The sequence below is a fragment of the Ranitomeya variabilis genome, chromosome 6 (assembly GCF_051348905.1).
Source record: "Ranitomeya variabilis isolate aRanVar5 chromosome 6, aRanVar5.hap1, whole genome shotgun sequence".
Taxonomy (NCBI): Eukaryota; Metazoa; Chordata; class Amphibia; order Anura; family Dendrobatidae; genus Ranitomeya; species Ranitomeya variabilis.
Genome location: NC_135237.1, coordinates 239,735,111 through 239,763,009, shown reverse-complemented (window position 1 = coordinate 239,763,009; position 27,899 = coordinate 239,735,111). Strand labels below are relative to the sequence as shown.

General features: G+C 44.1%; 1 protein-coding gene across 1 annotated transcript in view; it reads left to right on the top strand.

The window, feature by feature from the left end:
• COL15A1 (collagen type XV alpha 1 chain) overlaps positions 1 to 27,899 on the top strand; it is a 1,855,347-nt gene that overhangs the window by 1,021,915 nt on the left and 805,533 nt on the right. Inside the window, exons 18-19 of the mRNA XM_077269528.1 lie at positions 10,595 to 10,669; positions 22,410 to 22,475. Coding sequence (XP_077125643.1) covers positions 10,595 to 10,669; positions 22,410 to 22,475 — 141 coding nt within the window. The remainder of the gene's footprint in view (positions 1 to 10,594; positions 10,670 to 22,409; positions 22,476 to 27,899) is intronic.

Sequence of the window (27,899 nt, the reverse complement as noted above, 5' to 3'; positions counted from 1 at the left end):
TCCATCATTTCACTGCTTGGAGTGGTGCTTTAAAAGTATGTCCCTTTTCCCTGTCTGATATTCACTAGTGATGAGCGAGTACTCGTTGCTCCGGGCTTTCCCAAACACGCTCGGGTGGTCTCCGAGTATTTGTAACTGCTCGGAGATATAGTTTATGTTGACGCAGCAGCATGATTTATGGCTGCTAGCCAGCCTGAGTACATGTGGGGGTTGCCTGGTTGCTAGGGAATCCCCACATGCATTCAAGCTGTCTATCAGCTGTAAATCATGCAGCTGAGGCAGCGAAAACTAAATCTCAGAGCAGTTACAAATATTCGGAGCCCACCTGAGTGTGCTCAGGAAAACCCGAGCAACTAATATATTCGCTCATCACTAATATTCTCCTTCTGGCATTTTCATCAGTTTTTGCCTCCATTCTCGTCGGTCTCCAGCAGAAAGTGATCTGCCTGCAGCTCCAGTGTTTCACGGAGCTGCGCAGGTGGCTCTCAGACTTGAATTGAGATCTCGTGACATAGCTTGTGAAGCTAATATTAGAGGACTGGGGGTCCTGCAATACCAAGATAGGTTATTACACGTGGGGCTGTTTAGTTTGGAAAAACGAAGACTAAGGGGTGATCTTATTTTAATGTATAAATATATGAGGGGACAGTACAGAGACCTTTCTGATGACCTTTTTAATCATAGACCTGAGACAGGGACAAGGGGGCATCCTCTACGTCTGGAGGAAAGAAGGTTTAAGCATAATAACAGACGCGGATTCTTTACTGTAAGAGCAGTGAGACTATGAACTCTCTGCCGTATGATGTTGTAATGAGTGATTCATTACTTGAATTTAAGAGGGGACTGGATGCCTTTCTTGAAAAGTATAATGTTACAGGGTATGTACACTAGATTCCTTGATAGGACGTTGATCCAGGGAACTAGTCTGACTGCCGTATGTGGAGTCGGGAAGGAATTTTTTTCCCCAATGTGGAGCTTACTCTTTGCCACATGGGTTTTTTTTGCCTTCCTCTGGATCAACATGTTAGGGCATGTTAGGTTAGGCTATGGGTTGAACTAGATGGACTTAAAGTCTTCCTTCAACCTTAATAACTATGTAACTATGTAATATCACAAGATGGCACTGCGACACCAGAGTGGTGCCAAAAAATGGGCAAGACGCTGGAGGGTGAGTAACTGACCAGAGGCAGGGGGCTTACATTTAAAACACCACTCCACCTCTGACAAAAAAACACAACGCTGGACTGGTGCTTTAAGTGACAAAGTTGTTATTTTTCTGTTAAGTGCCTTGCGAAAGTATTCGGCACCCTGAAACTTTTCAACCTTTACCCACATATCATGCTTCAAACATAAAGATACCAAATGTAAATTTTTGGTGAAGAATCAACAACAAGTGAAACACAATTGTGAAGTTGAACGAAATTTATTGCTTATTTTAAATTTTTGTAGAAATTCAAAAACTGAAAAGTGGGCATGCAATATTATTCGGCCCCTTTAACTTAATACTTTGTTGCGCCACCTTTTGTTGCTATTACATCTGCAAGTGCCTTGGGGTATGTCTCTATCAGTTTTGTACATCGAGAGACTGAAATTCTTGCCCATTCTTCCTTGGCAAACAGCTCGAGCTCAGTGAGGTTTGATGGAGATCGTTTGTGAACAGCAGTTTTCAGCTCTTTCCACAGATTCTCGATTGGATTGAGGTCTGGACTTTGACTTGGCCATTCTAACACCTGGATATGTTTATTTGTGAACCATTCCATTGTAGATTTTGCTTTATGTTTGGGACCATTGTCTTGTTGGAAGACAAATCTCCATCCCAGTCTCAGGTCTTTTGCAGACTCCAACAGGTTTTCTTCAAGAATGGTCCTGTATTTGGCTCCATCCATCTTCCCATCAATTTTAACCATCTTCCCTGTCCCTGCTGAAGAAAAGCAGGCCCAAGCCATGATGCTGTCACCACCATGTTTGAGAGTGGGGATGGTGTGTGTTGTGGATTCTGTTTGTGGGCTCCCTCTGGTGGTTACTGCTGGTACTGGGTGACTTTGGTGGGTTGCGGCCTTTGGTTTCCACCTGTCCATCAGTGGCTGGGTGTTTCCTATTTTACCTGGCCTTTCTGTCATTTCCCTTGCCGGCTATCAATGTGTTCAGATGTGCTCTGTTTGGTTCCTGCCTACCTGCTCCCAGATCTTTCAGGATAAGCTAAGTGCTGATTTTCAGTTGTTTGGTTTTTGTCCAGCTGGCTTAGAATGTCTCTATGTTAGCTGGTTGCTCTAGTGGACTGAGGTTCTCACCATGTGCCATGAGTTGGCACATGGGTTCTTGTAATCTCAGGATGGTTTTTTTGATTAGGGTTTTTTGCTGACCGCTCAGTCCCCTTTTGTGTCATTCTGCTTTCTAGTTTTCAGCGGGCCTCTATTTGCTAAAGCTATATACATCATCTCTATGTGTGTGCCTTCCTCTCATTTCACCGTCAATACATGTGGGGGGCAACTATACCTTTGGGGTTAATTCCTCTGGAGGCAAGTGAGGTCTTTGTTTTCTCTGCAGTACTAGTTAGCTCTTAGGCTGGTGCGTGGCGTCTAGAACCAACGTAGGCACGCTCCCTGGCTATCTCTAGTTGCGTTTGTCAGGCGTAGGGCAGCGGTCAGCCCAGGTTCCATCACCCTAGAGCTCGTCCGATATTTATTATACCTTGCTTGTCCTGTGCTATCCCTCGCCATTAGGGATTCATGACAGTATAGCCGGCCCACAAAGTGTTAATTGTTTGGGCTGAAGCAGGAGAAAAAGAAGTGTTCAAGGGAATTTTTATTTTTTTTTTTCCCTTCAGAGTTTTGCTGCCTAGCCCTTAATTGCTGTCAAGCTGCTTCTTACCTCCTCTTAACCCTTGAATGGCTCTGATCTTAGCTGTTTATCATGGATGTCCAGAGTTTGGCTTCCAGCCTGAGTAATCTCGCAGCAAAGGTTCAAAACATACAGGATTTCGTTGTTCACACTCCCATGTCTGAACCTAGAATTCCTATTCCAGAGTTTTTTTCTGGAGATAGATCTACCTTCTTGAATTTCAGGAACAATTGTAAATTGTTTCTCTCTTTGAAATCTCGCTCCTCTGGAGACCCTGCTCAACAGGTCAAGATTGTTATATCGTTCCTACGGGGCGACCCTCAGAATTGGGCATTTGCATTGGCACCAGGGGATCCTGCATTGCTCAGTGTGGATGCGTTTTTTCTGGCATTGGGATTGCTCTATGAGGAACCTAACCTAGAGATTCAGGCTGAAAAGGCTTTATTAGCCCTCTCTCAGGGGCATGATGAAGCGGAAATATATTGTCAGAAATTTCGGAAATGGTCGGTGCTTACTCAGTGGAATGAGTGCGCCCTGGCTGCAAACTTCAGAAATGGTCTTTCTGAGGCCATTAAGGATATTATGGTGGGGTTCCCTGCGCCTACAGGTCTGAATGAGTCTATGGCTATGGCCATTCAGATTGATCGGCGTTTACGGGAGCGCAAACCCGTGCACCAGTTGGCGGTGTCTTCTGAACAGGCACCTGAGACTATGCAATGTGATAGAATTCAGTCCAGAAGTGAACGGCAAAATTATAGGCGGAAAAATGGTTTGTGTTTTTATTGTGGTGATTCAGCTCATGTTATATCAGCATGCTCTAAACGCACAAAAAGGGTTGATAAATCTTTTGCCATTGATACTCTGCAGTCTAAGTTCATTTTGTCTGTGACTTTGATTTTTTCACTGTCTTCCATTTCCGTCGATGCCTATGTGGATTCAGGCGCTGCCCTGAGTCTTATGGATTGGTCATTTGCTAAACGCTGCGGTTTTAGTCTAGAGCCTCTGGAAGTTCCTATTCCTCTGAAGGGAATTGATTCTACACCATTGGCTATGAATAAACCGCAGTATTGGACACAAGTGACCATGCGCATGACTCCCGTTCATCAGGAGGTGATTCGCTTCCTTGTACTGTATAATTTACATGATGTACTAGTGCTTGGTCTGCCATGGCTACAAACTCATAATCCTGTCCTGGACTGGAAAACAATGTCTGTGATAAGCTGGGGATGTCAGGGGGTTCATGCTGATGCACCTCCGATTTCTATCGCTTCATCTACTCCTGCGGAGATCCCTGCGTTTTTGTCGGATTATAGGGATGTTTTTGAGGAGCCGAAGCTCAATTCGCTCCCTCCTCATAGAGAGTGTGACTGTGCTATAGAATTGATTCCTGGCAGTAAGTTCCCTAAGGGTCGTTTATTTAATCTGTCACTGCCAGAGCATACTGCTATGCGGAATTATATTAAGGAGTCCTTGGAAAAGGGACATATTCGTCCATCTTCGTCCCCTCTGGGAGCAGGTTTTTTTTTCGTGGCAAAAAAAGATGGTTCCCTGAGGCCTTGTATAGATTATCGCCTTCTGAATAAGATTACAGTCAAATACCAGTATCCATTGCCATTATTTACTGATTTGTTTGCTCGCATTAAGGGGGCTAGGTGGTTCACTAAAATAGATCTCCGTGGTGCGTATAATCTGGTGCGGATAAAACAGGGTGATGAGTGGAAAACCGCATTTAATACGCCTGAGGGCCATTTTGAGTATTTGGTAATGCCTTTTGGACTCTCCAATGCTCCGTCAGTCTTTCAGTCCTTTATGCACAATATTTTCCGTGAATATCTGGATAAGTTTATGATTGTGTATTTGGATGATATTTTGGTGTTTTCTGATGACTGGGAGTCTCATGTTCTACAGGTCAGGAAGGTGTTTCAGGTTTTGCGGGCCAATTCTCTGTTTGTGAAGGGCTCAAAGTGTCTCTTCGGAGTCCAGAAGATTTCTTTTTTGGGGTACATTTTTTCTCCTTCTACTATTGAGATGGATCCCGTTAAGGTTCAGGCTATTTGTGACTGGACACAACCTACATCTGTTAAGAGCCTTCAAAAGTTCTTGGGGTTTGCTAATTTTTATCGTCGGTTCATTGCTAATTTTTCCAGTATTGTTAAACCTTTGACTGATTTGACTAAAAAGGGTGCTGATGTTGCTGATTGGTCTCCTGCGGCCGTGGAGGCCTTTCGGGAACTTAAGCGCCGGTTTTCTTCTGCTCCTGTGTTGTGTCAACCAGATGTTTCACTTCCTTTTCAGGTGGAGGTTGATGCTTCCGAGATTGGAGCGGGGGCGGTTTTGTCACAGAGAAGTTCTAATGGCTCGGTGATGAAGCCATGTGCTTTCTTCTCTAGAAAATTCTCGCCCGCCGAGCGCAATTATGATGTGGGTAATCGGGAGCTTTTGGCCATGAAGTGGGCATTTGAGGAGTGGCGTCATTGGCTTGAGGGTGCTAAACATCGTGTGGTGGTCTTGACTGATCACAAGAATCTCATTTACCTTGAGTCTGCCAGGCGTTTGAATCCTAGACAGGCTCGTTGGTCGTTATTTTTTTCTCGTTTCAATTTCGTGGTTTCATACCTGCCAGGTTCAAAGAATGTGAAGGCAGATGCTCTTTCCAGGAGTTTTGTGCCTGACTCTCCTGGAGATACTGGGCCTGCTGGTATCCTTAGGGATGGGGTAATATTGTCCGCCGTATCCCCAGATTTGCGACGCGCATTGCAGGAGTTTCAGGTGGATAAACCGGATCGATGTCCACCAGAAAGACTGTTTGTTCCGGATGATTGGACCAGTAGAGTCATCTCCGAGGTCCATTCTTCTGTGTTGGCTGGTCATCCTGGAATATTTGGTACAAGAGACTTGGTGGCCAGGTCTTTTTGGTGGCCTTCCTTGTCTAGGGATGTGCGTACCTTTGTGCAGTCTTGTGAAGTGTGTGCTCGAGCTAAGCCTTGCTGTTCACGGGCTAGTGGGTTGTTGTTATCATTGCCCATCCCGAAGAGGCCTTGGATGCACATTTCCATGGATTTTATTTCTGATCTCCCGGTTTCACAGAAAATGTCCGTTATCTGGGTTGTGTGTGACCGCTTTTCTAAGATGGTTCATTTGGTGCCCTTGCCTAAGTTGCCCTCCTCCTCTGAGTTGGTTCCTTTGTTTTTTCAGAACGTGGTTCGTTTGCATGGGATTCCGGAGAATATCGTTTCTGACAGGGGATCCCAGTTTGTGTCTAGATTTTGGCGGACGTTTTGTGCCAAGATGGGCATTGATTTGTCTTTCTCGTCTGCATTCCATCCTCAGACGAATGGCCAGACGGAGCGAACTAATCAGACCTTGGAAACTTATTTGAGGTGTTTTGTTTCTGCTGATCAGGATGACTGGGTTGCTTTTTTGCCACTGGCCGAATTTGCTCTTAATAATCGGGCTAGTTCTGCCACGTTGGTCTCTCCTTTTTTTTGTAATTCGGGGTTTCATCCTCGTTTTTCCTCTGGTCAGGGGGAATCTTCGGATTGTCCTGGAGTGGACGTGGTGGTGGACAGGTTACATCAGATTTGGAATCAGGTGGTGGACAATTTGAAGTTATCTCAGGAGAAGACTCAGCAGTTTGCTAATCGCCGTCGCCGCGTGGGTCCCCGACTTCTTGTTGGGGACTTGGTGTGGTTGTCTTCTCGTTTTGTCCCTATGAAGGTCTCTTCTCCTAAGTTCAAGCCTCGGTTCATCGGTCCTTATAGGATCTCGGAGATTCTTAACCCTGTATCTTTCCGTTTGGATCTACCAGCATCGTTTGCTATTCATAATGTGTTCCATCGGTCGTTGTTGCGGAGGTATGAGGTGCCCGTTGTTCCTTCGGTCGAGCCTCCTGCTCCGGTGCTGGTGGAGGGAGAATTGGAGTATGTTGTTGAAAAGATCTTGGATTCTCGTGTTTCCAGACGCAAACTCCAGTATTTGGTTAAGTGGAAGGGTTATGGTCAGGAGGATAATTCCTGGGTGGTCGCCTCCGATGTTCATGCGACTGATTTGGTCCGCGCCTTCCATAGAGCTCACCCTGATCGCCCTGGGGGTTCTCGTGAGGGTTCGGTGACCCCTCCTCAAGGGGGGGGTACTGTTGTGGATTCTGTTTGTGGGCTCCCTCTGGTGGTTACTGCTGGTACTGGGTGACTTTGGTGGGTTGCGGCCTTTGGTTTCCACCTGTCCATCAGTGGCTGGGTGTTTCCTGTTTTACCTGGCCTTTCTGTCATTTCCCTTGCCGGCTATCAATGTGTTCAGATGTGCTCTGTTTGGTTCCTGCCTACCTGCTCCCAGATCTTTCAGGATAAGCTAAGTGCTGATTTTCAGTTGTTTGGTTTTTGTCCAGCTGGCTTAGAATGTCTCTATGTTAGCTGGTTGCTCTAGTGGACTGAGGTTCTCCCCATGTGCCATGAGTTGGCACATGGGTTCTTGTAATCTCAGGATGGTTTTTTTGATTAGGGTTTTTTGCTGACCGCTCAGTCCCCTTTTGTGTCATTCTGCTTTCTAGTTTTCAGCGGGCCTCTATTTGCTAAAGCTATATACATCATCTCTATGTGTGTGCCTTCCTCTCATTTCACCGTCAATACATGTGGGGGGCAACTATACCTTTGGGGTTAATTCCTCTGGAGGCAAGTGAGGTCTTTGTTTTCTCTGCAGTACTAGTTAGCTCTTAGGCTGGTGCGTGGCATCTAGAACCAACGTAGGCACGCTCCCTGGCTATCTCTAGTTGCGTTTGTCAGGCGTAGGGCAGCGGTCAGCCCAGGTTCCATCACCCTAGAGCTCGTCCGATATTTATTATACTTTGCTTGTCCTGTGCTATCCCTCGCCATTAGGGATTCATGACAGGTGTGTTCAGGGTGATGAGCTGTGTTGCCTTTTACGCCAAACATATCGCTTGCAATTCTTGCCAAAAAGTTCGATTTTGGTTTAATCTGACCAGAGCACCTTCATCAACATGTTTGATGTGTCTCCCAGGTGGCTTGTTGCAAACTTTAAATGACACTTTTTATGGCTATCTTTGAGAAATGGCTTTCTTGTTTCCACTCTTCCATAAAGGCCAGATTTGTGCAGTGTGCGACTGATTGTTGTCCTATGGACAGACTGTCCCACCTCAGCTGTAGATATGTGCAGTTCATCCAGAGTGATCATGGGCCTCTTGGCTGCATCTCTGATTAGTCTTCTCCTTGTTTGACATGAAAGTTTAAAGGGAAGGCCGGGTCTTGGTAGATTTGCAGTGGTAGGATACTCCTTCCATTTCAATATGATCGCTTGCACAGTGCTCCTTGGGATATTTAAAGTTTTGGAAATCATATTGTATCCATATCCAAATTTAAACTTCTCCACAACAGTATCACGGACCTAATAAATAGTGTTGTATCTACGCTAGATTCAATCCCTCACTACCTATACAGACCAATGGTGGAAAGTGCCCGCTTAAAAATACATAAAAGTGACCCAAATATAAAAAATCTGAACGCTTCTTCTATTAGATTGGCTGCAGTTGCAGTAATAATCACATTACCAATGAAAAAAACGTACAGATAGCGAGACCCACATTTAAGAGGTAACTATAGTGAGTTTACCTGGTGCACCTGAAAAAAGTGGTGTGGAGTCTTCTACTTCTCTATTCGTGTGTATTGTGAAAAATCCAGCTTCAGGAAGTACAGCGTGTTGCCTTCAGATGAAAGGACTATGGGCGCTTCCCCGGCCGGCGGCAGAACACCCTGAAGTCGCTCCCAGCGTGGAGTGAATGAGCGCTGCCAAATTGAGCCGCTTGGTTCTCTGTCAGTGCAGGACCTTGCGTGACGTCATGAAGGAATACTTTGATTCTGAAACGCGTAGGAATTGGTCCACCGCGCTTTAGCCAGTCACGTGAGCAATCACGTGACCGTGATGTCACGCAAGGTCCTGCACTGACAGAGAACCAAGCGGCTCAATTTGGCAGCGCTCATTCACTCCACGCTGGGAGCGACTTCAGGGTGTTCTGCCGCCGGCCGGGTCAGCGCCCATAGTTCGATCATCTGAAGGCAACACGCTGTACTTCCTGAAGCTGGATTTTTCACAATACACATGAGTAGAGAAATATAAACATATAACTGAATACGTATTTCAGAACAATGGTAGAAAACTTTATTATATTGTAAAAAAACAACAATACAGGTTAAAAACAGCCAATAGTGCTTAGGTGAGCCAAAGAAACAGAAAAGGCATCGCCATTGTAGTTTTTTGTGACTATTTTGCCCACTCAATGGCGATGCCTTTTCTGTTTCTTTGGCTCACCTAAGCACTATTGGCTGTTTTTAACCTGTATTGTTGTTTTATTACAATATAATAAAGTTTTCTACCATTGTTCTGAAATACGTATTCAGTTATATGTTTATATGCATTTTGCGTAGAACACGTTTCCATCCTTTTTGATTTGGATACAACTATATTTTTTGGTTAGTTTTCGAACTATTGTGTCATATACCTTTGTGTATCCCTTAGCAGGAATAACTATTGGTTATTACACGAGTAGAGAAGTAGAAGACTCCACACCACTTTTTTCAGGTGCACCAGGTAAACTCACTATAGTTACGGTACCTCTTAAATGTGGGTCTCGCTATCTCTAGGTTTTTTTCATTGGTAGTGTGATTATTACTGCAACTGCAGCCAATCTAATAGAAGAAGCGTTCAGATTTTTTATATTTGGGTCACTTTTATGTATTTTTAAGCGGGCACTTTCCACCATTGGTCTGTATAGGTAGTGAGGAATTGAATCTAGCGCAGATACAACACTATTTATTATGTTTATAGACAGCGATACAGAAGGGTGGCACTGTATCATTATCTGCTGCAAGATCTACAGGGTTTGAAGTGCCACTGGTATGTAAGTATCCATTTCTAGTATCACAGATCTGCCTGTTGTGTTCCTTGGTTTTCATGATGTTCTCTGTGCTTCAAACAGAACCCTGAGACTATCACAGAGCAGGTGCATTTATACGGAGACTTGATTACACACAGGTGGATTATATTTTATCATCATTAGGCATTTAGGACAACATTGGATCATTTAGAGATCCACAATGAACTTCTGGAGTGAGTTTGCTGCACTGAAAGTAAAGGGGCCAAATAATATTGCACGCCCCACTTTTCAGTTTTTGAATTTCCACAAAAATTTTAAATAAGCAATACATTTTGTTCAAGTTCACAATTGTGTTCCACTTGTTGTTGATTCTTCACCAAAAATTTACATTGGTATATTTGTTTAAAGCATGATATGTGGGAAAAGGTTGAAAAGTTCCAGGGAGCCAAATACTTTCCAAGGCACTGTATGACATAATAAGGCTTGGATAGGTTATAGTATAGTGTCAATTGCAGGCATAAAAATATCTGAAATTGCTTTACCCATATTTTGAAGAGAATAATATGAAGGTAATGATTCTTCTTGATCTGAAGGATTGTGCTCCCTTTGATCTCCTTGCACCTTTCACTGTGGCCCTACATTGTGGAGCATGAATGAATTTGTCCATATTGTCATTATATTTGTGTTATACTGTACTCTGTTATGCATTGGGTGTTTAAATATGATATATAAGATTTTCTTCACACTTCTTCTAGATTTGTTGTCAAGTGTAAAAGGGAAATAACTTTATTGTTCCATTTTAGAGTGCTCAAATGTAACGGAAAACTTGACATTAGAATCATGTGTTAATAATTTCTTTATTCCATGTAGGGTGAGAGAGGACAAGATGGAAAAAGCATTATCGGACCACCTGGACCTCCTGGGCCTTTGGTGACCCTTCAAGAAGTGAGAAAATGTGGTAGATGCTCTGCATATAATATTGTACATGACACACAAGATTAAGGAAACCTAACAATGTGCACAAAAGAGAAAAGAACCTGCACCATTCGTGACTCTCACAACATGGGAGAATATCCGCACACACTTTGCAATTTTTTGTGAACTCTGGGTGCTTCACCGCATTGGAAAACTTTCATGAAATTTCAAAGAAAGAAGAAGAATGAAGAAGGTAGCACTCTCCGGTAAAATACTTGTTTATTTAGCAATCCTTAAAACATAGATGCAGGAGGGTGCAGTTACAAAAGAAGGACCATCTTTTGTGCCTGTGCCTTCCTGCACCCAGGTTTTAAGGATTGTGAAAAAAATAGTGTTTTACTGGTCAGAAAGTGTTGACTTCTTCTTTCTTTGAAACTTCAAAGAGGGAATCTATCATCAGATTTTTGCTATGGAGTCTTACAGCTGCAGGCAGAGAGCCCGATTCCCTGCATGGTGTCCCCTTTCCCCTCCATGCAGGGACTCCGGCTTACTCGCCGCCCCAGCTATGCAGCGTGGTCCACGGCATTCTTCTGCTTCCGTGTCACTTCGTACTTTTGTGTGAGAGCGCTGCAGTCCCACGGCACACCTAGAACGCATATGCCCACGCTTCCCCATTCTTAAAAGGGCAGTGTGCTCATTTTGTTAGGTGACCTCAGCATATTGCTAAGTGGCATTTAGCGTAAGTAGTACACCTGCAAGATGGCTCAAAGCCAATGGTTGGGAGGCATCTTGTATAAAAGACTACCTCTTCCCTAGGGAGTCACCAAGCAATGTAGTGAATCATTAGTTAGTAAGGTTTACTGCTAGGGATTTGTGAGGTCCCCTGGTCCTGGTGTTGCCAGAGCCTGAACATTATCCCCTTGTTCTGGTGTGGCAAGTCCTGTATCCTCGTCCCCTGGTCCTGCAGCGACTAGTGCCTGAACGTCATCCCCTAGTCCTAGAATGGCCAGCGCCTGCATCCCGTCCCCTTGTCCCAGAGCGATCAGTGCCTGAACCCTGTCCCCAGAGCAGCCAGGGTCTAAATATAGCAAATAGATCAATGGCTGCACTCAAAATTTACTGTGCTAAGGCAAGGAAATGTGCAATATATGAAATGTGAATAGCATAATGGCTTGTGAAATTTATGAAAAAAACACATGAGATTCTTAGCACAAGATTTGGCCAAAATTTGTGAGCCCATCCACCAAACGTCAAGGTAATCTCAAAACGGATGGGTACCTGAGCTGACTGCCTAGTGTGAACACTTACCTATGGCTAATAACATGGTAAAGCCTGCTTTTATAGGAAGCTCAGAACCAACTGTGTTTGGATGTAATTAAAATCACAGCATGGTGAAGGGCGGGGCGTTCAAGTCAGAAAAAAATAGTACATAGTAAATATAAGAAAACTGACTGAACAGCCATCTAGTCTGGACTGGTGCATAACCAAAAAAGTCATATAGCAAATAGATCAATGGCTGCACTCAAAATTTACTGTGCTAAGGCAAGGAAATGTGCAATATATGAAATGTGAATAGCATAATGGCTTGTGAAATTTATGAAAAAACACATGAGATTCTTAGCACAAGATTTGGCCAAAATTTGTGAGCCCATCCACCAAACGTCAAGGTAATCTCAAAACGGATGGGTACCTGAGCTGACTGCCTAGTGTGAACACTTACCTATGGCTAATAACATGGTAAAGCCTGCTTTTATAGGAAGCTCAGAACTAAATATAGTCCCCTGGTCCCAGTGTGACCAGTCCTGTATCCTCGTCCTCTGGTCCCAGAGTGGCCAGTGCCTGAACCTTGTCCTCTGGTCCTGGAGCGGATAGCGCCTGAACCTCATTATATGGTCCCGTAGCGGCCAGTGCCAGAACCCTGTCCCTTTGTCCCAGAGCGGTCAGTGCTTGAAACCTGTCACCTGGACCCAGTGTGACAGGCAGAGACAGGGCTGTAGTCATGACCGAGGCCAGCTGTGTAGTCGTTCCCTGGTCTCATCACATGAAAACAGTACTAATTGCTCTGCATACCTGTGGCTTTACTTTCAGCAACATCAGGGTCTCCTCTGCGTTTCTGTAGGCTCCCTTTAGACAGCTTTGCAAAAATCGAGACAGTCCATTTCAACATTCAAATAAACACTTTATTGGTTTCATTACACAGCACATCCATATTCATTACAGCATCATCAACAGGTTCCATTATGCACACTTCTTCCTCTTTCCCTGTACTCCTTTCTTTGTCATACAGCACGTGCCCAGGTTCGACCATATCATACGGTTCCTCAGCATCCTCACTGTCCAGCCCATCCAGATGGTTTGGGCACCCTGGCTCAATTGACTCCTAGAGGAAGTCCTCCCTCCCTTAACTGCAGCTGACCCCTCTTATAGTGAACTATGTACAGTGTATGAACTAACTAGAGTCTGTCAGCACTCCTTCTTGAGGACTACATGGGTACTGCACTTTCCCTATGTAAAAAACTATTATACATAGCAAAACAAGTATGTACATTTATACAAATATAGGCAAATGGAATATTAACACTAAAGAAGGGAGTGGAGTATTACACTGTCCTAGTATACCCCTTACATTCCCCCTCCCTTTTACCACAATGGTTGTCCCTGACCATTCACCCAGAACCTTTAATATTTTAGACCAAATACTCCACGCAGGTAGGTTAAATAATTCACCGAGATAGACATACATATGTATATATATTAACTCAATGTAAGCCATATCTGTACAACGCAAGAGTCAGCGCTCTTGAAAAGAAGTGCCTGGCTCACAGTCCTTCAGGCTATCTTCCCCTCAATACCACAAATTTACAGTCTGGTTCATCAGAGGCAACATATTTACAGACACGTGACCCCACTGTTTGGTCAACAGTCTTTGTGTATGGCACAGTTCCATGCGCAACGTGCAGGCTGCCTGGTATTAAAACGCAGTCTGTTGCTGCAGTCGCACCTGATCGGCTAGTACAAGGACCCTTTCCTTCTACATGGGCCAAATCCTGCTATCCAGCAGAAATGGCGTAACAAGCGCAACAAAAAAAACCAACAAATAAAATCGACATAAGTCTCTCCTGGCTATTCTGGCCATATTACTCCCGACAACGCAGATGTCGTTGGTGGCCAGGAGGTGCCAGAGGCAGAGTTTGATTTTGCAGTGGCTGAGGGATAGGGGACCGACTGTTCTCATGTCGGATCTGCATACAGTTCTTGGCTTTAATCCTCAGTACACAGAGTCACTGCCACCGCAAAATAGCCTCTCTGACAGTCCTCTTTGAAAAAGGAGACCCATTCCTCTTCCCCTAAGGGTCTCCCATACTTCAGAGGCAGTGTTCACATATATCTTATAATTAGTTCCTGCCTCTTTTATGAAGCCATATCCCTGGTCAATGTTGGTGTAAACCAACTGTCCGCGAGAGTGGCGCCCAGCCATAGCACCTTCTCCATATTGGCGCAGCTGGGCCCAGATTTCCTTCTCCTGCTGTTTTTTCCCTTTTATGATCTCTTCAATCCAGGCTGCCTGCCCGGGAGTGGGGAAGGGACCCTCCACCACATGATGGAACCTGGATGCATCGAAGGCCAATACATTACTGGACGTGGGTCTGGGACTGTGGAATGGAATGATCTTCCAGGATGAGGGGCTGGACGCAAGCCTCCAGAGTGAGGGGTCATGGCCCGGACCAGCCCTCTAGGGTCAAGGGCTGAGGTTCACTCACCCTGTCCTGCTCCAGAACGCTGACTGCTCCCATCCTGGGACTGCTGTATCCCTCCATGGCTGCGCACTCCAGTGCTTGCTGGTAAAGGTCCAGCTTTGCTGCCATCTCCTTCTCAGGTTCCTCCCGGGCGGTTGCTACCTCCGGCCTCCAATCCCAGATGAAATGGCTCTGACTCCCACCAAAGTAGTACCGGCCCCTGCTGCTGCAGATGTCCCGACTCCTGTTGGTGCTGCAGTTCCTGTGGACAGTGTTCCTGCTTGATCCTCTTCGCAGATTCCTCCGGCAGCCGCCGGTCCCACTCCACCGATGACACTGGAAACTGGTGAGTCCAGAATTCATCAGCAACTCCTTTTAGCCGTCCGACTTGGATGTTCTCCTCTTCTTGCTGCCACCTCCACTCCACACAGTCTACACCCCTGCAGTGTTGGGTGCATGAGTGCTCCCTTGCTGCCGGTTCCGGATCACAAAATGGCGTCTGACAGCTACACTCATTTCCTTCTGAACCCCACCCATTTCAAGGTGGGGCAACCTCCGACCACTCCACCCATTTTCTGGCGTTCAGTAGAGAAGGGCAAGGTCTTTTCCTCTTCATCCGCACCCACCAGGGATGGACTGGAGGGTGTAACCTGGCATGTTTTTGTGCCATTTCTGCATCAGTACACCCACGAAGGGTGAGGTCCAAATCATTGTCCCTTTTTTGGCTCCATCCTCCTCCATCTTCATAGCCGCCATGTTTGCCGTCACCATGTCAGTCACATTTAAAGTTTTAGACATGTCAATAATATCAGTCACATCCAGAATTTTGGTATCATTCACAATTTTTTCATCTTCACACTTTCTGGTTGCATCAATAACATTTTCCATGGCATTCCCACACTGCACGGTTTTGGGATCCTGCCGCACTACACCAAGTGTAAGAGTCAGAGACAGGGCCGTAGTCATGACCGAGGCCAGATGTGCAGTCATGCCCTGGTTACCCATCCCATGAAAACATTACTGATGGCTCTGCATACCTTTGGCTTCACTTTCGGCATTGTCAGGGTCTCCTCTGCATTTCTGTAGGCTCCCTTTAGATGGCTTTGCAGAAATCGAGAGACAGTCCATTTCAACTTTCAAATGAAAAACTTTACTGGTTTCATTACACAGCACATCCATATTCATTACAGCATCATCAACAGGAACCATTATGCACACTCCTTCCTCTTTCCCTGTACTCCTTTCTTTGTCATACGGCACGTGCCCGGGTCGGAACCGTATCATACGGTTCCTCAGCATCCATCCTGTCCAGACTTACTTTGCTTGGGGTTTCCCTCAGCCATTTCGCACCAGATCTGAGGGCATCTGCATATGCTATAAGTTGCCACATGGCGAGCGATCTGCCCGTCTGTACTACCGTAATATTCCTTTCAGCTCCAGTTCTCACTACTGCTGTATTACTGTAGTTCTGTCCTGACTGTACTGGATGGCTGGGCCCCAACTTACAACATTACGTGGTCACTGCTTCTATCCCGGGCTCTATAGCCCGTCCAGACAGGTTGTGCACCCTGGCACGACTGACTCCTAGAGGAAGTCTTCTCTCTTTAAATTGCAGCTGACCCCTCCTATAGTGAACTATGTACAGTGTATGAACTAACTAGAGTCTGTCAGCACTCCTTCTTGAGGACTAGATGGGTGCTGCACTTTCCCTATGTAAAAAACTATGATACATATATTATACATATTATACTTTTATACAAATATAGGCAAAGGGAATATTAACACTAAAGAAGGGAGTGGAGTATTACAGGGTCCCAGTATACCCCTTACACCAGTGTGGCCAATGCATGAACAACACAGTCCCAGTATACCCCTTACACCAGTGTGGCCAATGCATAAACACTATTCCCCAGTCCATGAGTGGCCTAACCCTGATCCTGAATCCTAGACTGGCGTGTCTGAACTAACCCTAAAGTAGTGTCAGTGTACCTCACCCCTGGGATCAACAGCTGCAGTACCAGGTTCTGCCCAGGAGCAGTACCTGGTGGCTACCTGGCACACAAGTGTGACCTCACTACCAGAGGCTCCAATGAACACCAAGGTAGCTGCGTAGTTATGGCTCTTCTTGGGTAAGCCTGTTCCTGTAGCATATTGGGCAGTGTGGGCATTCTATTGTTGCACAGGTTGCTAAGCCCAGCCATGGCTGCAACAGACGGTTCAGAACAGTTTTGATAGAATTCGTGTTTTCCTGCTGTAGATGCAGCTGTGGCCAGAATGCTGAGCTGTGTATAACACCATCCACATCTCTGAATGTCAGCAAGCTACCAATCAGTGGTGGGGACTGTGGTGCACAGTTTAACCTCCTGCTGATAAAAACACTGATTTTATTATATATACAGTACAGACCAAAAGTTTTGACACCTTCTCATTTAAAGATTTTTCTGTATTTTCATGACTATGAAAATTGTACATTCACACTAAAGACATCAAAACTATGAATTAACACATGTGGAATTATATACTTAACAAAAAAGTGTGAAACAACTGAAATTACTGTATGTCTTATATTCTAGGTTCTTCAAAGTAGCCATCTTTGCTTTGATGACTGCTTTGCACACTCTTTGAATTCTCTTGATGAGCTTCAAGAGGTAGTCACCGGAAACAGTTTTCACTTCACAGGTGTGCCCTATCAGGTTTAATAAGTGGGATTTCTTGCCTTATAAATGGGGTTGGGACCATCAGTTGTGTTGTGCAGAAGTCTGGTGGATACACAGCTGATAGTCCTACTGAATAGACTGTTAGAATTTGTATTATGGCAAGAAAAAAGCAGCTAAGTAAAGAAAAACGAATGGCGTTCCTTACTATAAGAAATGAAGGTCAGTCAGTCAGAAAAATTGGGAAAACTTTGAAAGTGTCCCCAAGTGCAGTGGCAAAACCCATCAAGCGCTATAAAGAAACTGACTCACATGAGGACCTCTGCTTCTGAGGATAAGTTTATCTGAGTCACCAGCCTCAGAAATCGCAGGTTACCAGCAGCTCAGATTAGAGACCAGGTCAATGCCACACAGAGTTCTAGCAGCATACACATCTCTACAACAACTGTTAGGGCCCCTTTCCACTTGCGAGAGACAAAACGGTCCGATTAATGGACCGAAAAAACGGAGGAAAATCGTGCGAGTGTCATGCGAGTGTCATGCGAGTGTCATGCGATTTTTTTTAATCGCAAAATCCGTATGACATCCGTATGACATCCGTATTGCTGTCCGATTTTTACGCACCGGTGTCCTTTGAAAAGCCGGCAAATCAGTGCTGTGTACAGTAAAATCACACTGACAGGATAGAATAGAATAGATATATACACATAGAATGTGTATATATACATATACTGTATATATGTCAGTGAGACACCTATATATGTATATTTATATTTAATGCAGCGCTAGATAGCATTAAAGCCGCTAATTCAATTGCCGGCTTTTGCTCTCTCCTTCACAAACCCGACAGGATATGAGACATGGTTTACATACAGTAAACCATCTCATATCCCTTCTTTTATTACATATTCCTCTTCACTAATGTAAGAAGTGTCTGTGTGTCAAATTTGGGGGCTCAAGCTATGAAATTAAAGGGTTAAATGGCGGAAAAAATTGGCGTGGGCTCCCGCGCAATTTTGTCCGCCAGAGTGGTAAAGCCAGTGACTGAGGGCAGATATTAATAGCCTAGAGAGGGTCCATGGTTATTGGCCCCCCCTGGCAACAAACATCTACCCCCAGCCACCCCAGAAAAGGCACATCTGGAAGATGCGCCTATTCTGGCACTTGGCCACTCTCTTCCCACTCCAGTGTAGCGGTGGGATATGGGGTAATGAAGGGTTAATGCCACCTTGCTATTGTAAGGTCACATTAAGCCAGATTAATAATGGAGAGGCGTCAATTATGACACATATCCATTATTAATCCAATTGTATGAAATGGTTAAAAAAATAGTATTTTAATGAAATAAACACACAGGTTGTTGTAATATTTTATTGCTCTCTCAATCCACCTGAAGACCATCGTTCTGTAACAAATTAAAAATAATAAACCAACAATATACATACCTTCCGTAGATCTGTGACGTCCCACAATGTAAATCCATCTGAAGGGGTTAAAATATTTTACAGCCAGGAGCTCTGCTATAATGCAGCTGTGCTCGTGCCTGTAAACCCCGGGGAATGAAGGTAATGTAGGTCAATGACCTATAGTTACCTTCAGTCGCGGTGATGCGCCCCCTGCTGGATGTCCTCACATGACGTCGAGCGTGGGAAAAAGTTCCCAGGCTGCAGTTCATGAGGACATTCAGCAGAGGGCGCATCACCGTGACTGAAGGTAACTATAGGTCATTGACCTACATTACCTTCATTCCCCGGGGGTTTACAGGCATGAGCACAGCTGCATTATAGCAGAGCTCCTGCCTGTAAAATATTTTAACCCCTTCAGATGGATTTACATCGTGGGACGTCACAGATCTATGGAAGGTATGTATATTGTTGGTTTATTATTTTTAATTTGTTACAGAACGATGGTCTTCAGGTGGATTGAGAGAGCAATAAAATATTACAACAACCTGTGTGTTTATTTCATTAAAATACTTTGTAATAATGTGTGTGTGTTTTTTAACCATTTCATACAATTGGATTAATAATGGATAGGTGTCATAATTGACGCCTCTCCATTATTAACCTGGCTTAATGTCACCTTACAATAGCAAGGTGACATTAACCCTTCATTACCCCATATCCCACCGCTACACGGGAGTGGGAAGAGAGTGGCCAAGTGCCAGAATAGGCGCATCTTCCAGATGTGCCTTTTCTGGGGTGGCTGGGGGCAGATGTTTGTAGCCAGGGGGGGCCAATAACCATGGACCCTCTCTAGGCTATTAATATCTGCCCTCAGTCACCGGCTTTACCACTCTGGCGGAGAAAATTGCGCGGGAGCCCACGCCAATTTTTTCCGCGATTTAACCCTTTAATTTCATAGCTAGAGCCCCCAAATTTGACACACAGACACTTCTTACATTAGTGAAGAGGAATATGTAATAAAAGAAGGGATATGAGATGGTTTACTGTATGTAAACCATGTCTCATATCCTGTCGGGTTTGTGAAGGAGAGAGCAAAAGCCGGCAATTGAATTAGCGGCTTTAATGCTATCTAGCGCTGCATTAAATATAAATATACATATATAGGTGTCTCACTGACATATATATATGTATATATACACATTCTATGTGTATATATCTACTCTATTCTAACGTGTCAGTGTGATTTTACTGTACACCGCGCTGAATTACCGGCTTTTCAAAGGACACCGGTGCGTAAAAATCGGACAGAACTCGCATGGTGCGAGTGCTGTGCGATTTTTGTATCGCACCCATTGACTTGCATTGGCGAGTCTCGTCCGAGAATCTCAGCAATACGCAGCATGCTGCGATTTTTTTTTCTCAGCCGATCCAGATTTTTCTCAGTCCGATTTCGGCTGATAAAAAAATCGCAAAGAAAAGACACCTATTAAATAACATTGGTCCGAGTGCAATCCGATTTTTTATCGGATTGCACTCGTCCGTTTTCCTCGCAAGTGGAAAGGGGCCCTTAAGAGGAGACTTTGTGCAGCAGGCCTTCATGGTAAAATAGCTGCTAGGAAACCACTGCTAAGGACAGGCAACAAGCAGAAGAGACATGTTTGGGCTAAAGAACACAAGGAATGGACCTAAAACCAGTGGAAATCTGTGCTTTTGTCTGATAAGTCCAAATTTGAGATCTTTGGTTCCAACCACCGTGTCTCTGTGTGACGCAGAAAAGGTGAACGGATGGACTCAACATTCCTGGTTCCCACCGTGAAGCATGGAGGAGGAGGTGTGATGGTGTGGGGGTGCTTTGCTGGTGACACTGTTGGGGATTTATTCAAAATTGAAGGCATACTGAACCAGCATGGGGGCCACAGCATCTTGCAGCGGCATGCTATTCCATCCGGTTTGCATTTAGTTGGACCATTATTTATTTTTCAACAGGACAATGACCCCAAACACACCTCCAGGCTGTGTAAGGGCTATTTGACCAAGAAGGAGAGTGATGGGATGCTATGCCAGATGACCTGGCCTCCACACTCACCAGACCTGAACTCAATCGAGATGTTTTGGGGTGAGTTGGACCGCAGAGTGAAGGCAAAAGGGCCAACAAGTGGTAAGCATCTCTGGGACCATTCCCGGCGACTACCTCTTGAAGCTCATCAAGAGAATGCCAAGAGTGTGCAAAGCAGTCATCAAAGCAAAAGTTGGCTACTTTGAAAAGCCTAGAATATAAGACATAATTTCAGTTGTTTCACACTTTTTTGTTAAAGGGACTCTGTCACCTGAATTTGGAGGGAACAATTTTCAGCCATAGAGGTGCTGTTTTCAGGTCTTGCCTTGCGCAGGCGTGTACTATGGAGGACAGAGAATGAACTTCAATCCAATATTGCAGCCAGCATGCAGCCAGAGGGTAAGGAAAGGGTGAATCAAACACCCGAAAACCCCGCCTCTATGGCTGAAAATTGTTCCCTCCAAATTCAGGTGACAGAGTCCCTTTAAGTACTGTACATAATTCCACATGTTAATTCATAGTTTCGATGCCTTCAGTGTGAATGTACAATTTTCATAGTCATGAAAATACAGAAAAATCTTTAAATGAGAAGGTGTGTAAAAACTTTAGGTCTGTACTGTGTGTATATGTATATATGTATGTATGTATATATGTACGGATATGTATGTGTGTGTGTGTATGTATATATATATATATATATATATATATATATATATATATACATACATACTGTACATAAATACATACATACACTCAAGCTCACATATCTGTGTGTGTATGTGTGTATATGTTACTGTAAAAGTCAGAAGGTTGGTAAAACCTAGGATTTACCGGTCAATCTGGACATTCACCAAGGCCGTCGGTAAAAGCTCAAAATGAAAAGTAAAATTGGACTTTTACCGGTGAAGTCTTGGTAAATGACCATCCTTCTGACTTTTACAGTAACATATATATATATATATATACATATATATACACGAGTATGTGTGTGTGTGTGTGTGTGTGTGTGTGTGTATATATATATATATATATATATATATATATATATATATATATATATATATATATATATATATATATATTGTGGCACATTAGTATGCGAGAGGGGGAAAACTTTTCAAGATGGGTGGTGACCATGGCGGCCATTTTGAAGTCGGACATTTTGGATCCAACTTTATTTTTTTCAATGGGAAAAGGGACATGTGACATATCGAACTTATTGAGAATTTCAAAAGAAAAACAATGACGTGCTTTGTTTTAACGTAACTTTATTCTTTCAAGAGTTATTTACAAGTTTATGACCACTTATAAAATGTGTTCAAAGTGCTGCCTATTGAATTGGACTGTCAATGCAACCCTCTTCTCCCACTCTTGACACAAGGATAGCAACACCACAGAAGAAATGCCACCACAGGCTTCCAGTATCCGTTGTTTCAGATGCTGCACATCTTGCATCTTCTCAGCATAGAGAATTGCCTTCAGATGACCCCAAGGATAAAAGTCTAAGGGGGTCAGATCGGGAGACCTTGGTGTCCATTCAACTGGCCCACGATGACCAATCCACGTTAAATGTCTGGTACATCCGATTTTGTACTGCAGATCCATTTGTTCTCTATGAGATAAACCACTGTCAGGAATGCCTGGCAGTGACTCTCTTAGAGAACGTAGGAGAGCTCGTTGGAGCAATTGCTTCTGTTATGGGAGAGACGGCTGAGATAACTGCCAGCTGAATGATTGGACAAATCATCATTCAGCTGTAAGCAAACTAAAATGTATGGGAGGTTTTACTAGAAGGCTTTACTGTATAATGTGTGTGTTGAAAAGGAAGCTGGTGAATGCTTCTGTTGCTCTATTTTTTCTTTATTATAAGTAAGAATTTATTAAAATATAAAATTAACCATCTGTTCTTGTTAACAGTTACTGCTAAATGACACAGAAGGATTATTAAACCTTTCAGATATTGTGATACCCCCAGGTGCACAAGTGAGTATTCTGTGACTAAGATAATGGAAACTAGGAAAAACTGAGCATAATAGGGTCTTAACTGATAACACAATAAGGAGCAGAGAAAAAAGTAATCTGCTCACCTGATGAAGTTGCACCTAAGCATCTTTTTTAGCACATATCAGCCGCTACAAGACACAGTTCCATAAGGAAAGAGTGGTACAGGATCCAGGTGAAGTGTCAGCGGATGCCCTGCTGAATATATTCAGATAGTTAATAATATTTTCAAAAGCTTTATTGGATTGGTTTCAGGTCGACGCGTTTTGAAGTCTTATACACAGGACCTCTTCATCAGGACAAAACCATCTAAACTTTGTTAGAGACTGCATTTGGATCCTATACTGTGACTAGACATATTACAGTGCCTTGCGAAAGTATTCGGCCCCCTGGAACTTTTCAACCTTTCCCACATATCATGCTTCAAACATAAAGATACCAAATGTAAATTTTTGGTAACAAATCAACAACAAGTGGAACACAATTGTGAAGTTGAACAAAATTTATTGGTTATTTTAAATTTTTGTGGAAATTCAAAAACTGAAAAGTGGGCATGCAATATTACTCGACCCCTTTAACTTAATACTTTGTTGCGCCACCTTTTGCTGCGATTACAGCTGCAAATCGCTTGGGGCATGTCTCTATCAGTTTTGTACATTGAGAGACAGGAATTCTTGCCTATTCTTCCTTGGCAAACAGCTTGAGCTCAGTGAGGTTTGATGGAGATCGTTTGTGAACAGCAGTTTTCAGCTCTTTCCACAGATTCTCGATTGGATTGAGGTCTGGACTTTGACTTGGCTATTCTAACACCTGGATACGTTTATTTGTGAGCCATTCCATTGTAGATTTTGCTTTGTTTGAGATCATTGTCTTGTTGGAAGACAAATCTCCGTCCCAGTCTCAGGTCTTTTGCAGACTTCAACAGGTTTTCTTCAAGAATGGTCCTGTATTTGGCTCCATCCATCTTCCCATCAATTTTAACCATCTTCCCTGTCCCTGCTGAAGAAAAGCAGGCCCAAACCATGATGCTACCACCACCATGTTTGACAGTGGGGGTGGTGTGTTCTGGGTGATGAGCTGTGTTGCCTTTACGCCAAACATATCGTTTGGCATTGTTGCCAAAAAGTTCGATTTTGGTTTCATCTGACCAGAGCACCTTCTTCCACATGTTTGGTGTGTCTCCCAGGAGGCTTGTTGCAAACTTTAAATGACACTTTTTATGGATATCGTTAAGAAATGGCTTTCTTCTTGCCACTCTTCCATAAAGGTCAGATTTGTGCAGTGTACGACTGATTGTTGTCCTGTAGACAGACTGTCCCACCTCAGCTGTAGATCTCTGCAGTTCATCCAGAGTGATCATGAGCCTCTTGGCTGCATCTCTGATCAGTCTTCTCCTTGTTTGAGATGAAAGTTTAGAGGGACGACCTGGTCTTGGTAGATTTGCTGTGGTATGATACTCCTAACATTTCAATATGATTACTTGCACAGTGCTCCTTGGGATATTTAAAGTTTTGGAAATCATATTGTATCCAAATCCAAATTTAAACTTCTCCACAACAGTATCACGGACCTCCCTGTTGTGTTCCTTGGTCTTCATGATGCTCTCTGTGCTTCAAACAGAACCCTGAGACTATCACAGAGCAGGTGCATTTATACGGAGACTTGATTACACACAGGTGGATTATATTTTATCATCATTAGGCATTTAGGACAACATTGGATCATTTAGAGATCCACAATGAACTTCTGGAGTGAGTTTGCAGCACTGAAAGTAGAATAATATTGCACGCCAAACTTTTCAGTTTTTGAATTTCCACAAAAATTTAAAATAACCATTAAATTTCGTTCAACTTCACAATTGTGTTACACTTGTTGTTGATTCTTCACCAAAAATTTACATTTGGCATCTTTGTTTGAAGCATAATATGTGGGAAAAAATTAAAAAGTTCCAGGGGGCTGAATACTTTCGCAAGGCACAGTATGCATTATCTCCTGACCCGAACTAGACAACCCCATAGGCATATATGAGGCTGTTGAGTTAGGTTTGGGAGACCCACAGCCAGTCGATGCATTGCCATCCAACTTCAGACCATGATACATAGAAGTTTGATTTCAGCCTAAATATGTTTAAAATTTAGAAAGGAAGGAGGAAGTGAAAGCACTCCAACCCAGGAATAAAAGAAAAAAAAACGTATTTTGGCATGTCAAACCAAGTTAAAAACATAATAAGCGCCCTTAATCATAGGATTAAAGGCCAGAATATTCATTTCTCTTAAGTATCGGCACACGTGACCGCAGCAGCAACAGGAAGCAGGACGCTGACAGTGTGCGCTACTGAAGAGGAATAAATACTCACTGCAATCTCTGATGAACACCTGGTGTGTATTCCGGCAGTTGTTCTCTGCTTGTGTGATGTCCCTGCCATGCGCTGCTTACAAGCATTAAGCTGCTGCTGGTATCAGAGCAGGATGCTGCAACTGCAAGGAAGCGTAGGAAGGTAAGAGTTAGGCTATGTCTCCACGTTCAGGATGGCCGGCGGGATCGCCGCAGCGGCGAAGCCGCTCGGCGCTAAGCCCCGCCCCCTTTCTGGGACGCGATCATGCCGGATGTGTTAACTCTTCACATCCGGGATGATCGCTCGCTCCCATAGGGCCCTGTGATATGCCTTGCGGGGACGCTGCGTCCCCCGCAAGGTGTACGGACATGCTGCGATCTGAAAAGATGCGCAGCATGTCCGGAGTCGCAGGGCCGCCACGTGCGGGTTTCCACGCATAGTGGAGACGGGATTTCATAAAATCCCCTCCACTATGCTGGAACATCTGGACGCTGCTTTTTGACGCTGCAGCTCTGCGCAGCGTCAAAAAAGCAGCGTTTCCTGACTGTGGAAACATACCCTAAGGGTATGTTTCCACGGTCAGTAAACGCTGCTTGTTTGACGCTGCAGCGTCAAACAAGCAGCGTCCAGATGTTCCAGCATAGTGGAGGGGATTTTATGAAATCCCGTCTCCACTATGCGTGGAAACCCGCACGCGGCGGCCCTGCGACTCCGGACATGCTGCGCGTCTTTTCAGAACGCAGCATGTCCGTACACCTTGCGGGGACGCAGCGTCCCCGCAAGGCATATCACAGGGCCCTATGGCGAGGGGTGCGATGATCCCGGATGTGTACTGTACACATCCGGCACCATCGCGTCCCATTAAGGGGGCGGGGCTTAGCTCCGAGCGGCTTCGCCGCTGCGGCGTAACCGCCGGCCATCCTGAACGTGGAGACATAGCCTAAGGGTATGTGTCCACGTTCAGGTTTGCTTCAGGCTTTGGTCAGGATTTTATGCAAGTAAAATCCTGACCAAAACTGCACCTGAGGTCACTGGCAGGTCACCTGCGGTGTGCCTGCGTGTTTTGCTCATTGTAGCAACATGCTGCGTTTTGAAAAAACGCACCGCGCATGCGTTTTTGTGGTAAAAACGCATGCGTTTTTTAACGCATAGTGGAGACGGAATTTTATGAAATCCCCTCCACTATGCTGTAACATCTGGACGCTGCGTTTTTGACGCTGCGGAAAAACTCAGCGTCAAAAACGCGGCGTTTCCTGAACGTGGAAACATACCCTAAGGGTATGTGCACATGTCGCAAATTCCATTGCGGAGTTTTCCACACGGATTCTGCAAAATCCACAGATAAAATGACCTGCTTTTTACCTGCGGGTTTTCTGCAGATTCTGTGCGGATTTCACCTGTGTTTTTCCACCTGCAGATTCCTATAATGGAATAGGTGTAAAATACTGCAGATTCCGCACAAAGAATTGACATGCTGTGGAAAATAAACCGCTGCGTTTCTGCGCTGAATTTTCCGCAACATGTGCACAGCAGATTTGGTTTTCCATAGGTTTACATGGTACTGTACACCGAATGGAAAACTGCTGCGGATCCGGAGGGCCAAATCCGCTGCGGATCCGCAGCCAAATCCGCAACATGTGCACGTACCCTAAAGGTTTGCTTTTTAATCTTTTCCGATGGGGCCATGGATACCAGGACTGGGATGGGGGCTAATCATACCAGCAAGCGGATGGAGCCAATCAATCATACCAGCAAGGGGATGGGGCCAGTCAATCATACCAGGAACTGGATGGGGCCAATCAATCATGTCAGAATAAGAATGGGGCCATGCATACCAGAATAAGGATGGGGCCATGCATACCAGGATAGGGATGAGGGCCATGCATACCAGGATGGGGATGAGAGGACCATATTTACCAGGATAGGTGATCTTGACCACATTTTTTTTCTTCATTTTTTTCCTAATTTCCTCCTCTAAAACCTAGGTGCGTCTTTATGGTCCGGTGCATCTTATAGTCCGAAAAATACGGTAGATAGAAGAAAAGCCGGTAATTCATCTGCCATGTTCTGTAAAGTTACCACAGGAGCCGACAGGATAGAAGAGATGGATTACATGCAATAAATACAAATAGAATAGGTAGATATATAGATGTCAGTGACAAATACAATTAGTACCATGTGTGTGTGCATATTACTGGACATGTATTCAGTTAATAAAAGATTATTTTTCTGAAAAAAAAAATGGCGTGGGCTCCAGCGCAATTTTTGTAACCAGCAGAGGGAAAGCCAACGGCTGGGGGCAGTGTGATTTTACGGTACGGGGCTTATGAATTGCCAGCTTTTCTTTCTATTATATATAATGTGTGTGTTTTGACGAATATTTCCTTTGAAAACGATGTGTAAATGACATGGAGAATTGCTGTATGTAAAAGGTCATGTTAAAATCACATTGCAATCGGACTGCATTCGGATGTAGATTGGATGCTAGTTGTGAAAAATAGAATTGTATTCGCATGACACTTGCATTACACTCGTGTGATTCTTGGTAGGGAGACTCGGACCAATTTTTCGTAAGTTTAGTGACTTAAGCGTTTTTTTTCTGCACGTTTTCTGCAGGTCTCCTATGCACTACACGACACAATAACAATCTTCTTTGAGCATTGCATGTTTGTTGTTTATTTTATGTGTATTCCCCCTTATTTGATACTTTTTTGTTGCAGATATGAAGCCGTGTTTTTAATGATTTTTTTTAATACTAGAAAAATGCCTTCATTCTGAACTTAAAAACTGTGGGGTTTTTTTGTTTTTTTTTACATGCGTTTTTCAGGCTCCCTAGTGAAGTTTATAGAGAAAAAAGCACCCAAACTGCACAGTTTAGCAGTGTCTGTAGATTCACCGAGAGCAGACACTTCAGAAAATCACATCCGCATTACTTGGATATTTAGGCTGTGTTCACATGTAACAAATGCAGTGTTTTTTCAGCTGCTTTTGTGCACAGAAATTCAGATGTGTTTAACTGTTCAACAAAGTGGATGGGATTTCATGAAAACTGTGCTCTCGGTGGATCTAAA